Source organism: Oncorhynchus clarkii, chromosome 24 (genome assembly GCF_045791955.1).
Source record: "Oncorhynchus clarkii lewisi isolate Uvic-CL-2024 chromosome 24, UVic_Ocla_1.0, whole genome shotgun sequence".
NCBI classification, from domain to species: Eukaryota; Metazoa; Chordata; class Actinopteri; order Salmoniformes; family Salmonidae; genus Oncorhynchus; species Oncorhynchus clarkii.
In genome coordinates, this window is record NC_092170.1 from 39,937,776 (window position 1) to 39,954,387 (window position 16,612).

Here is a 16,612-nt window from a genome sequence, read left to right on the forward strand (position 1 = left end):
TGTACTTGCTACATCACATATGTTCAGATATGTGTACCACATCATTGTGTACTTACTACATCACATATGTTCAGATATGTGCACCACATCATTGTGTACTTACTACATCACATATGTTCAGATATGTGTACCACATCATTGTGTACTACATCACATATGTTCAGATATGTGTACCACATCATTGTGTACTACATCACATATGTTCAGATATGTGTACCACATCATTGTGTACTTACTACATCACATATGTTCAGATATGTGTACCACATCATTGTGTACTTACTACATCACATATGTTCAGATATGTGTACCACATCATTGTGTACTTACTACATCACATATGTTCAGATATGTGTACCACATCATTGTGTACTACATCACATATGTTCAGATATGTGCACCACATCATTGTGTACTTACTACATCACATATGTTCAGATATGTGTACCACATCATTGTGTACTACATCACATATGTTCAGATATGTGTACCACATCATTGTGTACTACATCACATATGTTCAGATATGTGCACCACATCATTGTGTACTACATCACATATGTTCAGATATGTGTACCACATCATTGTGTACTTACTACATCACATATGTTCAGATATGTGCACCACATCATTGTGTACTACATCACATATGTTCAGATATGTGTACCACATCATTGTGTACTACATCACATATATTCAGATATGTGCACCACATCATTGTGTACTACATCACATATGTTCAGATATGTGCACCACATCATTGTGTACTACATCACATATGTTCAGATATGTGCACCACATCATTGTGTACTACATCACATATGTTCAGATATGTGTACCACATCACTGTGTACTTACTACATCACATATATTCAGATATGTGCACCACATCATTGTGTACTACATCACATATGTTCAGATATGTGCACCACATTATTGTGTACTACATCACATATGTTCAGATATGTGTACCACATCATTGTGTACTACATCACATATGTTCAGATATGTGCACCACATCATTGTGTACTTACTACATCACATATGTTCAGATATGTGCACCACATCATTGTGTACTTACTACATCACATATGTTCAGATATGTGCACCACATCATTGTGTACTTACTACATCACATATGTTCAGATATGTGTACCACATCATTGTGTACTTACTACATCACATTTGTTCAGATATGTGCACCACATCATTGTGTACTACATCACATATGTTCAAATATGTGTACCACATCATTGTGTACTTACTACATCACATATGTTCAGATATGTGTACCACATCATTGTGTACTACATCACATATGTTCAGATATGTGTACCACATCATTGTGTACTACATCACATATGTTCAGATATGTGCACCACATCATTGTGTACTTACTACATCACATATGTTCAGATATGTGTACCACATCATTGTGTACTTACTACATCACATATGTTCAGATATGTGTACCACATCATTGTGTACTTACTACATCACATATGTTCAGATATGTGTACCACATCATTGTGTACTTACTACATCACATATGTTCAGATATGTGTACCACATCATTGTGTACTTACTACATCACATATGTTTAGATATGTGTACCACATCATTGTGTACTTACTACATCACATATGTTCAGATATGTGTACCACATCATTGTGTACTACATCACATATGTTCAGATATGTGCACCACATCATTGTGTACTACATCACATATGTTCAGATATGTGTACCACATCATTGTGTACTTACTACATCACATATGTTCAGATATGTGTACCACATCATTGTGTACTTACTACATCACATATGTTCAGATATGTGTACCACATCATTGTGTACTTACTACATCACATATGTTCAGATATGTGCACCACATCATTGTGTACTACATCACATATGTTCAGATATGTGTACCACATCATTGTGTACTACATCACATATGTTCAAATATGTGTACCACATCATTGTGTACTTACTACATCACATATGTTCAGATATGTGTACCACATCATTGTGTACTACATCACATATGTTCAGATATGTGTACCACATCATTGTGTACTACATCACATATGTTCAGATATGTGTACCACATCATTGTGTACTACATCACATATGTTCAGATATGTGTACCACATCATTGTGTACTACATCACATATGTTCAGATATGTGTACCACATCATTGTGTACTTACTACATCACATATGTTCAGATATGTGTACCACATCATTGTGTACTACATCACATATGTTCAGATATGTGCACCACATCATTGTGTACTACATCACATATGTTCAGATATGTGTACCACATCATTGTGTACTACATCACATATGTTCAGATATGTGTACCACATCATTGTGTACTTACTACATCACATATGTTCAGATATGTGTACCACATCATTGTGTACTTACTACATCACATATGTTCAGATATGTGTACCACATCATTGTGTACTACATCACATATGTTCAGATATGTGTACCACATCATTGTGTACTACATCACATATGTTCAGATATGTGCACCACATCATTGTGTACTACATCACATATGTTCAGATATGTGCACCACATCATTGTGTACTTACTACATCACATATGTTCAGATATGTGTACCACATCATTGTGTACTACATCACATATATTCAGATATGTGCACCACATCATTGTGTACTACATCACATATGTTCAGATATGTGTACCACATCATTGTGTACTTACTACATCACATATGTTCAGATATGTGCACCACATCATTGTGTACTACATCACATATGTTCAGATATGTGTACCACATCATTGTGTACTTACTACATCACATATGTTCAGATATGTGCACCACATCATTGTGTACTACATCACATATGTTCAGATATGTGCACCACATCATTGTGTACTTACTACATCACATATGTTTAGATATGTGTACCACATCATTGTGTACTACATCACATATGTTCAGATATGTGCACCACATCATTGTGTACTACATCACATATGTTCAGATATGTGTACCACATCATTGTGTACTACATCACATATGTTCAGATATGTGTACCACATCATTGTGTACTACATCACATATGTTCAGATATGTGTACCACATCATTGTGTACTACATCACATATGTTCAGATATGTGTACCACATCATTGTGTACTACATCACATATGTTCAGATATGTGTACCACATCATTGTGTACTTACTACATCACATATGTTCAGATATGTGCACCACATCATTGTGTACTACATCACATATGTTCAGATATGTGCACCACATCATTGTGTACTTACTACATCACATATGTTCAGATATGTGTACCACATCATTGTGTACTACATCACATATGTTCAGATATGTGTACCACATCATTGTGTACTACATCACATATGTTCAGATATGTGCACCACATCATTGTGTACTTACTACATCACATATGTTCAGATATGTGCACCACATCATTGTGTACTTACTACATCACATATGTTCAGATATGTGTACCACATCATTGTGTACTACATCACATATGTTCAGATATGTGTACCACATCATTGTGTACTACATCACATATGTTCAGATATGTGCACCACATCATTGTGTACTTACTACATCACATATGTTCAGATATGTGCACCACATCATTGTGTACTACATCACATATGTTCAGATATGTGTACCACATCATTGTGTACATACTACATCACATATGTTCAGACATGTGTACCACATCATTGTGTACTACATCACATATGTTCAAATATGTGTACCACATCATTGTGTACTACATCACATATGTTCAGATATGTGTACCACATCATTGTGTACTACATCACATATGTTCAGATATGTGTACCACATCATTGTGTACTTACTACATCACATATGTTCAGATATGTGCACCACATCATTGTGTACTACATCACATATGTTCAGATATGTGCACCACATCATTGTGTACTTACTACATCACATATGTTCAGATATGTGTACCACATCATTGTGTACTACATCACATATGTTCAGATATGTGCACCACATCATTGTGTACTACATCACATATGTTCAGATATGTGTACCACATCATTGTGTACTTACTACATCACATATGTTCAGATATGTGCACCACATCATTGTGTACTACATCACATATGTTCAGATATGTGTACCACATCATTGTGTACTACATCACATATGTTCAGATATGTGCACCACATCATTGTGTACTTACTACATCACATATGTTCAGATATGTGCACCACATCATTGTGTACTACATCACATATGTTCAGATATGTGTACCACATCATTGTGTACTTACTACATCACATATGTTCAGATATGTGCACCACATCATTGTGTACTTACTACATCACATATGTTCAGATATGTGCACCACATCATTGTGTACTTACTACATCACATATGTTCAGATATGTGTACCACATCATTGTGTACTTACTACATCACATATGTTCAGATATGTGCACCACATCATTGTGTACTACATCACATATGTTCAAATATGTGTACCACATCATTGTGTACTTACTACATCACATATGTTCAGATATGTGTACCACATCATTGTGTACTACATCACATATGTTCAGATATGTGTACCACATCATTGTGTACTACATCACATATGTTCAGATATGTGCACCACATCATTGTGTACTTACTACATCACATATGTTCAGATATGTGTACCACATCATTGTGTACTTACTACATCACATATGTTCAGATATGTGTACCACATCATTGTGTACTTACTACATCACATATGTTCAGATATGTGTACCACATCATTGTGTACTTACTACATCACATATGTTCAGATATGTGTACCACATCATTGTGTACTACATCACATATGTTCAGATATGTGCACCACATCATTGTGTACTACATCACATATGTTCAGATATGTGTACCACATCATTGTGTACTTACTACATCACATAGGTTCAGATATGTGTACCACATCATTGTGTACTTACTACATCACATATGTTCAGATATGTGTACCACATCATTGTGTACTTACTACATCACATATGTTCAGATATGTGCACCACATCATTGTGTACTACATCACATATGTTCAGATATGTGTACCACATCATTGTGTACTACATCACATATGTTCAAATATGTGTACCACATCATTGTGTACTTACTACATCACATATGTTCAGATATGTGTACCACATCATTGTGTACTACATCACATATGTTCAGATATGTGTACCACATCATTGTGTACTACATCACATATGTTCAGATATGTGTACCACATCATTGTGTACTACATCACATATGTTCAGATATGTGTACCACATCATTGTGTACTACATCACATATGTTCAGATATGTGTACCACATCATTGTGTACTTACTACATCACATATGTTCAGATATGTGTACCACATCATTGTGTACTACATCACATATGTTCAGATATGTGCACCACATCATTGTGTACTACATCACATATGTTCAGATATGTGTACCACATCATTGTGTACTACATCACATATGTTCAGATATGTGTACCACATCATTGTGTACTTACTACATTACATATGTTCAGATATGTGTACCACATCATTGTGTACTTACTACATCACATATGTTCAGATATGTGTACCACATCATTGTGTACTACATCACATATGTTCAGATATGTGTACCACATCATTGTGTACTACATCACATATGTTCAGATATGTGCACCACATCATTGTGTACTACATCACATATGTTCAGATATGTGCACCACATCATTGTGTACTACATCACATATGTTCAGATATGTGTACCACATCATTGTGTACTACATCACATATGTTCAGATATGTGCACCACATCATTGTGTACTACATCACATATATTCAGATATGTGCACCACATCATTGTGTACTACATCACATATGTTCAGATATGTGTACCACATCATTGTGTACTTACTACATCACATATGTTCAGATATGTGCACCACATCATTGTGTACTACATCACATATGTTCAGATATGTGTACCACATCATTGTGTACTTACTACATCACATATGTTCAGATATGTGCACCACATCATTGTGTACTACATCACATATGTTCAGATATGTGCACCACATCATTGTGTACTTACTACATCACATATGTTTAGATATGTGTACCACATCATTGTGTACTACATCACATATGTTCAGATATGTGCACCACATCATTGTGTACTACATCACATATGTTCAGATATGTGTACCACATCATTGTGTACTACATCACATATGTTCAGATATGTGTACCACATCATTGTGTACTTACTACATCACATATGTTCAGATATGTGCACCACATCATTGTGTACTACATCACATATGTTCAGATATGTGTACCACATCATTGTGTACTTACTACATCACATATGTTCAGATATGTGTACCACATCATTGTGTACTTACTACATCACATATGTTCAGATATGTGTACCACATCATTGTGTACTACATCACATATGTTCAGATATGTGTACCACATCATTGTGTACTACATCACATATGTTCAGATATGTGTACCACATCATTGTGTACTACATCACATATGTTCAGATATGTGCACCACATCATTGTGTACTTACTACATCACATATGTTCAGATATGTGTACCACATCATTGTGTACTACATCACATATGTTCAGATATGTGTACCACATAATTGTGTACTTACTACATCACATATGTTCAGATATGTGTACCACATCATTGTGTACTACATCACATATGTTCAGATATGTGTACCACATCATTGTGTACTTACTACATCACATATGTTCAGATATGTGTACCACATCATTGTGTACTACATCACATATGTTCAGATATGTGTACCACATCATTGTGTACTTACTACATCACATATGTTCAGATATGTGTACCACATCATTGTGTACTACATCACATATGTTCAGATATGTGTACCACATCATTGTGTACTACATCACATATGTTCAGATATGTGCACCACATCATTGTGTACTTACTATATCACATATGTTCAGATATGTGTACCACATCATTGTGTACTACATCACATATGTTCAGATATGTGCACCACATCATTGTGTACTACATCACATATGTTCAGATATGTGTACCACATCATTGTGTACTACATCACATATGTTCAGATATGTGTACCACATCATTGTGTACTACATCACATATGTTCAGATATGTGCACCACATCATTGTGTACTACATCACATATGTTCAGATATGTGCACCACATCATTGTGTACTACATCACATATGTTCAGATATGTGCACCACATCATTGTGTACTACATCACATATGTTCAAATATGTGCACCACATCATTGTGTACTTACTACATCACATATGTTCAGATATGTGTACCACATCATTGTGTACTTACTACATCACATATGTTCAGATATGTGTACCACATCATTGTGTACTACATCACATATGTTCAGATATGTGTACCACATCATTGTGTACTACATCACATATGTTCAGATATGTGTACCACATCATTGTGTACTTACTACATCACATATGTTCAGATATGTGCACCACATCATTGTGTACTACATCACATATGTTCAGATATGTGTACCACATCATTGTGTACTACATCACATATGTTCAGATATGTGTACCACATCATTGTGTACTACATCACATATGTTCAGATATGTGTACCACATCATTGTGTACTACATCACATATGTTCAGATATGTGTACCACATCATTGTGTACTACATCACATATGTTCAGATATGTGTACCACATCATTGTGTACTACATCACATATGTTCAGATATGTGTACCACATCATTGTGTACTACATCACATATGTTCAGATATGTGCACCACATCATTGTGTACTACATCACATATGTTCAGATATGTGTACCACATCATTGTGTACTACATCACATATGTTCAGATATGTGTACCACATCATTGTGTACTACATCACATATGTTCAGATATGTGTACCACATCATTGTGTACTTACTACATCACATATGTTCAGATATGTGTACCACATCATTGTGTACTTACTACATCACATATATTCAGATATGTGTACCACATCATTGTGTACTTACTACATCACATATGTTCAGATATGTGTACCACATCATTGTGTACTACATCACATATATTCAGATATGTGTACCACATCATTGTGTACTTACTACATCACATATGTTCAGATATGTGTACCACATCATTGTGTACTACATCACATATGTTCAGATATGTGTACCACATCATTGTGTACTACATCACATATGTTCAGATATGTGTACCACATCATTGTGTACTACATCACATATGTTCAGATATGTGTACCACATCATTGTGTACTTACTACATCACATATGTTCAGATATGTGTACCACATCATTGTGTACTACATCACATATGTTCAGATATGTGCACCACATCATTGTGTACTACATCACATATGTTCAGATATGTGTACCACATCATTGTGTACTTACTACATCACATATGTTCAGATATGTGCACCACATCATTGTGTACTACATCACATATGTTCAGATATGTGTACCACATCATTGTGTACTTACTACATCACATATATTCAGATATGTGCACCACATCATTGTGTACTACATCACATATGTTCAGATATGTGCACCACATCATTGTGTACTTACTACATCACATATGTTCAGATATGTGTACCACATCAGTGTACTTACTACATCACATATGTTCAGATATGTGCACCACATCATTGTGTACTACATCACATATGTTCAGATATGTGTACCACATCATTGTGTACTTACTACATCACATATATTCAGATATGTGCACCACATCATTGTGTACTACATCACATATGTTCAGATATGTGTACCACATCATTGTGTACTACATCACATATGTTCAGATATGTGTACCACATCATTGTGTACTACATCACATATGTTCAGATATGTGCACCACATCATTGTGTACTACATCACATATGTTCAGATATGTGTACCACATCATTGTGTACTTACTACATCACATATGTTCAGATATGTGTACCACATCATTGTGTACTACATCACATATGTTCAGATGTGTACCACATCATTGTGTACTACATCACATATGTTCAGATATGTGTACCACATCATTGTGTACTTACTACATCACATATGTTCAGATATGTGTACCACATCATTGTGTACTACATCACATATGTTCAGATATGTGCACCACATCATTGTGTACTTACTACATCACATATGTTCAGATATGTGTACCACATCATTGTGTACTACATCACATATGTTCAGATATGTGTACCACATCATTGTGTACTTACTACATCACATATATTCAGATATGTGTACCACATCATTGTGTACTACATCACATATGTTCAGATATGTGTACCACATCATTGTGTACTTACTACATCACATATGTTCAGATGTGTGTACCACATCATTGTGTACTACATAACATATGTTCAGATATGTGCACCACATCATTGTGTACTACATCACATATGTTCAGATATGTGTACCACATCATTGTGTACTACATCACATATGTTCAGATATGTGCACCACATCATTGTGTACTTACTACATCACATATGTTCAGATATGTGTACCACATCATTGTGTACTACATCACATATGTTCAGATATGTGCACCACATCATTGTGTACTTACTACATCACATATGTTCAGATATGTGTACCACATCATTGTGTACTACATCACATATGTTCAGATATGTGCACCACATCATTGTTTACTACATCACATATGTTCAGATATGTGTACCACATCATTGTGTACTACATCACATATGTTCAGATATGTGCACCACATCATTGTGTACTACATCACATATGTTCAGATATGTGCACCACATCATTGTGTACTACATCACATATGTTCAGATATGTGTACCACATAATTGTGTACTACATCACATATGTTCAGATATGTGTACCACATCATTGTGTACTACATCACATATGTTCAGATATGTGCGCCACATCATTGTGTACTACATCACATATGTTCAGATATGTGTACCACATCATTGTGTACTACATCACATATGTTCAGATATGTGTACCACATCATTGTGTACTACATCACATATGTTCAGATATGTGTACCACATCATTGTGTACTTACTACATCACATATGTTCAGATATGTGTACCACATCATTGTGTACTACATCACATATGTTCAGATATGTGTACCACATCATTGTGTACTACATCACATATGTTCAGATATGTGTACCACATCATTGTGTACTACATCACATATGTTCAGATATGTGTACCACATCATTGTGTACTACATCACATATGTTCAGATATGTGTACCACATCATTGTGTACTACATCACATATGTTCAGATATGTGCACCACATCATTGTGTACTACATCACATATGTTCAGATATGTGTACCACATCATTGCGTCCTCGCTCGGTGGGCGATTCTTGCTAGCTGTCACTCAAATGGCCAGAGGCTGAATGTCATTGTCTGGAAATCAAATTTCTACGGGGGCTAGTCCACGTGGGGGGAAAATGGCACATCTTCCAGAAATATCGCTTTCAAATGATGGATTTCGTGGCTAATTGGAGGTAGAACAGTATTTCTGTTCAGATGTATGTATGTATGTATGTATGTATGTATGTATGTATGTATGTATGTAACTACAGATTGACTCATCCAGGCCAAAGAGGGCGGTTTAAACAACACTTACGAAGTACCAGAGCCTGTCTTTAATACAATCCATCTGTACTGTTAGACCTGGAGCATTGTGGGAACTATGCAGCCACCTTCAAAAACAGCTTCGCTTAAATTAAAACCTATACATTCTCTCTTTTCAGATGTCTGTTCCCTGGTCCCCAGTCATAACAGATGTCTGTTCCCTGGTCCCCAGTCATAACAGATGTCTGTTCCCTGGTCCCCAGTCATAACAGATGTCTGTTCCCTGGTCCCCAGTCATAACAGATGTCTGTTCCCTGGTCCCCTACCATAACAGATGTCTGTTCCCTGGTCTCCAGTCATAACAGATGTCTGTTCCCTGGTCCCCAGTCATAACAGATGTCTGTTCCCTGGTCCCCAGTCATAACAGATGTCTGTTCCCTGGTCCCCAGTCATAACAGATGTCTGTCTGTTCCCTGGTCCCCAGTCATAACAGATGTCTGTTCCCTGGTCCCCAGTCATAACAGATGTCTGTTCCCTGGTCCCCTACCATAACAGATGTCTGTCTGTTCCCTGGTCTCCAGTCATAACAGATGTCTGTTCCCTGGTCTCCAGTCATAACAGATGTCTGTCTGTTCCCTGGTCCCCAACCATAACAGATGTCTGTCTGTTCCCTGGTCTCCAGTCATAACAGAGGTCTGTTCCCTGGTCCCCAGTCATAACAGATGTCTGTCTGTTCCCTGGTCTCCAGTCATAACAGAGGTCTGTTCCCTGGTCTCCAGTCATAACAGATGTCTGTTCCCTGGTCCCCAACCATAACAGATGTCTGTCTGTTCCCTGGTCTCCAGTCATAACAGATGTCTGTTCCCTGGTCCCCTAAATTCACAGAGCGATTCTTCAAAGATACATCAGCATTCTGAAAGAAAACAACAGATCGCAAATATGCCAAGGGACTTTTATTAAAAAGAAATATATTCTGAACAAGAGTAAATGCAACAATTAACAATTTGACGTAGCTACAGTTCATATCAGGAAATCAGTCAACTGAAATAAAGTCATTAGACCCTAATCTATGGATTTCACGGGGAGCCGGGCTCAGCCAATCAGAATGAGTTTTTTCCCCGCAAAAGGGCTTTATTACAGACAGAAATACTCCTCAGTTTCAGCTGTCCGGGTGGCTGCTCTCAGAAGATCCCGCAGGTGAAAAAGCCGGATGTGGCGGTCATGGGTAGGCGTGGTTACACGTGGTCTGCTGTTGTGAGACCAGTTGGACGTGCTGCCAAATTCTCTAAAACGATGTTGGAAACGGTAACTAACATTACATTCTCTGGCAACAGCTCTGGTGGAGATTCCTGCTGTCAGCATGTCAACCACACGCTTCCTCACAACTTGAGACATCTGTGGCATTGTGTTTTGTGACAAAACTGCACATTTTATAGAGGCCTTTTATTGTCCCCAGCACAAGGTGCACCTGTGTAATGATCATGCTGTTTAATCAGCTTCTTGATATGCCACACCTGTCAGGTGGATGGATCATCTTGACAAAACGAGAAATGCTGACTAACAGCGATGTAAACAAATTTGAGAAAAATAAACTTTGTGCAAATGGAACATTTCTAGGATCTTTTGTTTCAGCCCATGAAACATAGGACCAACACTTTACGTTTATATTCGTGTTAAGTATAGATTAAAAGGGCCTCTCTAGTGACACAGTGGATCTACAGCACTGCATTGCAGTGTTAGCTGTGCCACTAGATATTCTGGGTTCGTGTCCAGGATCTGTTGCAGCTGGCCGCGACAGGGAGACAGCGCACAATTGGCCCAGCGTCGTCCGGGTTAGGAGAGGGTTCGGCCCAGCGTCGTCCGGGTTAGGGGAGGGTTTGGCCCAGCGTCGTCCGGGTTAGGGGAGCGTTTGGCCCAGCGTTGTCCGGGTTAGGGGAGGGTTCGGCCCAGCGCTGTCCGGGTTAGGGGAGGGTTCGGCCCAGCGCTGTCCGGGTTAGGGGAGGGTTCGGCCCAGCGCTGTCCGGGTTAGGGGGAGGGTTCGGCCCAGCGCTGTCCGGGTTAGGGGGAGGGTTTGGCAGGCAGGGATGTCCTTCAACCATCGTGCACTAGCGACTCCTATGGCTTGCCAGATGCTGACACGGTCACCAGGTCTATGGTGTTTCCCTTGACACATTGGTGCTGCTGGCTTAAGTGGGCATTGTGTCAAGGAGCAGTGTGCCCTGGTTGGGTTTCGGAGGACGCACGGCCCTCGACCGTCGCCTTTCCTGAATCCGTACGGAAATTGCAGCAATAAGACAATTGGATACCATGAAAATGGGGAGAAAACGGGGTATAAAAACACACAAAAAAACTAAAAAAGTTGATTAAATATCTGAAGGCTTCATCTACAATATAAATCTATAGCCGTGGATTACATGCATGTTAAAACAGAGGTTGATATTAGTTACATATTTACATGAATGGTTAAATGCATGTCGCATCAGTTTTCCCTGAGAGCAAAGCTTTTTGTCTGGGTCAGACCACGTGATAGGTAGTGTTCTGGGTCAGACCGCGTGATAGGTAGTGGTCTGGGTCAGACCACGTGATAGGTAGTGGTCTGGGTCAGACCACGTGATAGGTAGTGTTCTGGGTCAGACCGCGTGATAGGTAGTGGTCTGGGTCAGACCACGTGATAGGTAGTGGTCTGGGTCAGACCGCGTGATAGGTAGTGGTCTGGGTCAGACCACGTGATAGGTAGTGGTCTGGGTCAGACCACGTGATAGGTAGTGGTCTGGGTCAGACCACGTGATAGGTAGTGGTCTGGGTCAGACCACGTGACAGGTAGTGGTCTGGGTTGATGACCGGTGTTACAACAGGAAGCTGATCAGGCCATTACTCGTTTCCTTCAGCGACGTTACACACAACGTTACACACAACGTTACACACAACGTTACACACAACATAACACACAACGTTACACACAACGTTACACACAACATAACACACAACGTTACACACAACGTTACACACACCGTTACACACAACGTTACACACAACATAACACACAACGTTACACACAACGTTACACACACCGTTACACACAACGTTACACACAACGTTACACACAACATAACACACAACATAACACACAACATTACACACAACGTTACACACTTAAAAGAGATGAATCATGCTGGACAATCCAGTTACAACCACAGCTCTGTTTTTTCTCCAGTTTCAGAACCGAGACCCGTCACACCATTTCATTTTCTCTCCTGACGCACGTCACCCAAATCATGAAGAGAGTATTTTTAAAAAGGTCCATCTCTGACATCACTGGGCATAATCACACGGAGTGGCAGACCGTCGGAGCTCTGTGGGGACGGAAATGGTTCTATTTATGTAAATTGACATTAAGCTAGAGACAAAGTGCCCAATTACAGATCCACTTCCAGCCCGTATGCATTGTGTACCTCTGAAAGGATTGCGTAGGACTATATGGGTCAGTTGCGTAGGACTATATGGGCCAGTTGCGTAGGACTATATGGGTCAGTTGCGTAGGACTATATGGGTCAGTTGCGTAGGACTATATGGGTCAGTTGCGTAGGACTATATGGGTCAGTTGCGTAGGACTATATGGGTCAGTTGCGTAGGACTATATTGGTCAGTTGCGTAGGACTATATGGGTCAGTTGCGTAGGACTATATGGGTCAGTTGCGTAGGACTATATGGGTCAGTTGCGTAGGATTATATGGGTCAGTTGCGTAGGACTATATGGGTCAGTTGCGTAGGACTATATGGGTCAGTTGCGTAGGACTATATGGGTCAGTTGAGTAGGACTATATGGGTCAGTTGCGTAGGACTATATGGGTCAGTTGAACAAAGCTTTGCCAGAGACCAAGGTGGAGATACTCCCATATTGCTAATACTGGTCTAATAGTTTTAGGCATCTAAAATAGTTACAGGTCGGGAGCAGGGTTTGGGAATCGGGAGCGGGGTTTGGGAATCGGGAGCGGGGTTTGGGAATCGGGAGCGGGGTTTGGGAATCGGGAGCGGGGTTTGGGAATCGGGAGCGGGGTTTGGGAATCGGGAGTGGGGTTTGGGAATCGGGAGTAGGCATGATGGTGGGCGTTTCTTTTTACCTTTCTAGGCCATCATAACATTCAGCCTCACTATACTGTCACCTTCTAACCAGAGGGAAGTGTGGAAACTGGACCCTTCAGTCCACCATTTTGGCTCCTTACTGTACATTCAGCCTCTTCAGCAGTCACACCACACAGGGACGTGTTATGGCCATTTTGGAACATTTGTCACATTCAGTTACATTACAAATGGCCTCCCAGTTGCACACACACAGATAAGTTGGAAGTACATTTGTGTATCTTTACAATGAGCCTCTTCCCCATCAGTCTCATCACACACTATAGCCTGACCACAGAGCAGAGGTGAAACTGAACTGGACGGTGAGCCATGTTGGCTCCATTCACTCAGCCAATTCATCAGTCTCATCACACCAGGACAACCAGGAATTTTAAAAAGAAAAACGAATGACAATTAAAACAAATATATATACAGATCATCAACATAGTTGTTTGGCTCATATAAATTGTTAGTTACTATGTAGTAGAGAGGGTAAGTTTCATTCATGGAAACTCCTGGGGAGTCTTTCAGAAGGAAACAGTTGATCAAATGAATCTGTGTCCATATCAGTTTGAATGCGCCGTCCTACATTAGGTGTCCACTCTGTACGTGGCAGTTTTGAACTTTGACCCCAGCACGTCCTCAGTGTGTCCATCGGGGCAACAAAAACAAAACAACAGTTACACAGACAGTGGTTGGCCAGTCTCCCATCAGGGGGAGGAATCAGAGTGTTGTTGACAGGTCATAGGGTCAAATTTCCTTACGGTATAGACCGGTAGAAGGCGGAGAACGTTACACTGCATGGGCAACAATCAAAAACCACATTCTAACAGATACACGCAGCAGGCAAGGCTCACACATACATTTGTCTGTTGACCCACGGAGAGATTATATTGGTGTATTTGGTGTCAGTCAGCTCTCTCATTGGTTGATAGTGCTTGAAGGCAGCTCATTGGTCTGTCTGAGAACAGGCTTGTGTAATTAGTGGGTGGAGCCTGCAGTTCCAGATCACTCATTGGTCTGTCTGAGAACAGGCTTGTGTAATTAGTGGGTGGAGCCTGCAGTTCCGCATCACACATTGGTTTCCAGCCCCTGGAGGCGGTCCATCCTCTGCACGTTGCGCTCAATAGTGGCCTGGCACGTGATTGGTTCAGCACATTCTGACAGGAACCAACCCCTCTCGCCATCACGGAGTCGCTCGCCCTCATACCAGCCTGAAAGAGAGACACACACCACTCTATATTCCTTTATTTACCCTTCAGAAAATCACTTCACAGGGCTGCAGGGCCACAGGCCTGAAGGAAATCGTTTCCTGTTCAAAGCAGGAAGTGAGCACTAAGCTAGCTCTTGAACTCTTAAATGGCGTCCGTTTGATGCACTATTCTGTCTGTTCTACAAAGCCCTTTTACATGAAAGAGATGGTTGCCATGGAGACACACAGGTAAATTACCTTTAACCTTGAGTGTGTGACTGTGTGTGCGCATCAACACGACACAGATACATCTCTTTCAATGATTTTCCAGGGAGAACAGAAACAAGGAGAAAAAAAACACGTGAGAGACCAATAAGAGGAGGTGGAAAGAGGGACGACAGAGAGAGAGGCAGGCAGAGAGAGAGAGAGAGGCAGGCAGAGAGAGAGAGAGAGGCAGGCAGAGAGAGAGAGAGAGGCAGGCAGAGAGAGAGAGAGAGGCAGGCAGAGAGAGAGAGAGAGAG

The 16,612-nt window shown here is 39.7% G+C and overlaps 1 protein-coding gene across 1 annotated transcript in view; it reads right to left on the bottom strand.

Annotated features, from left to right (window-relative positions):
- Positions 1–11,720: 11,720 nt before the first annotated feature.
- LOC139382930 (rho guanine nucleotide exchange factor 26-like) overlaps positions 11,721–16,612 on the bottom strand; it is an 85,156-nt gene continuing 80,264 nt past the window's right edge. Inside the window, exon 15 of the mRNA XM_071127204.1 lies at positions 11,721–16,113. Coding sequence (XP_070983305.1) covers positions 15,971–16,113 — 143 coding nt within the window. The 3' untranslated portion in view covers positions 11,721–15,970. The remainder of the gene's footprint in view (positions 16,114–16,612) is intronic.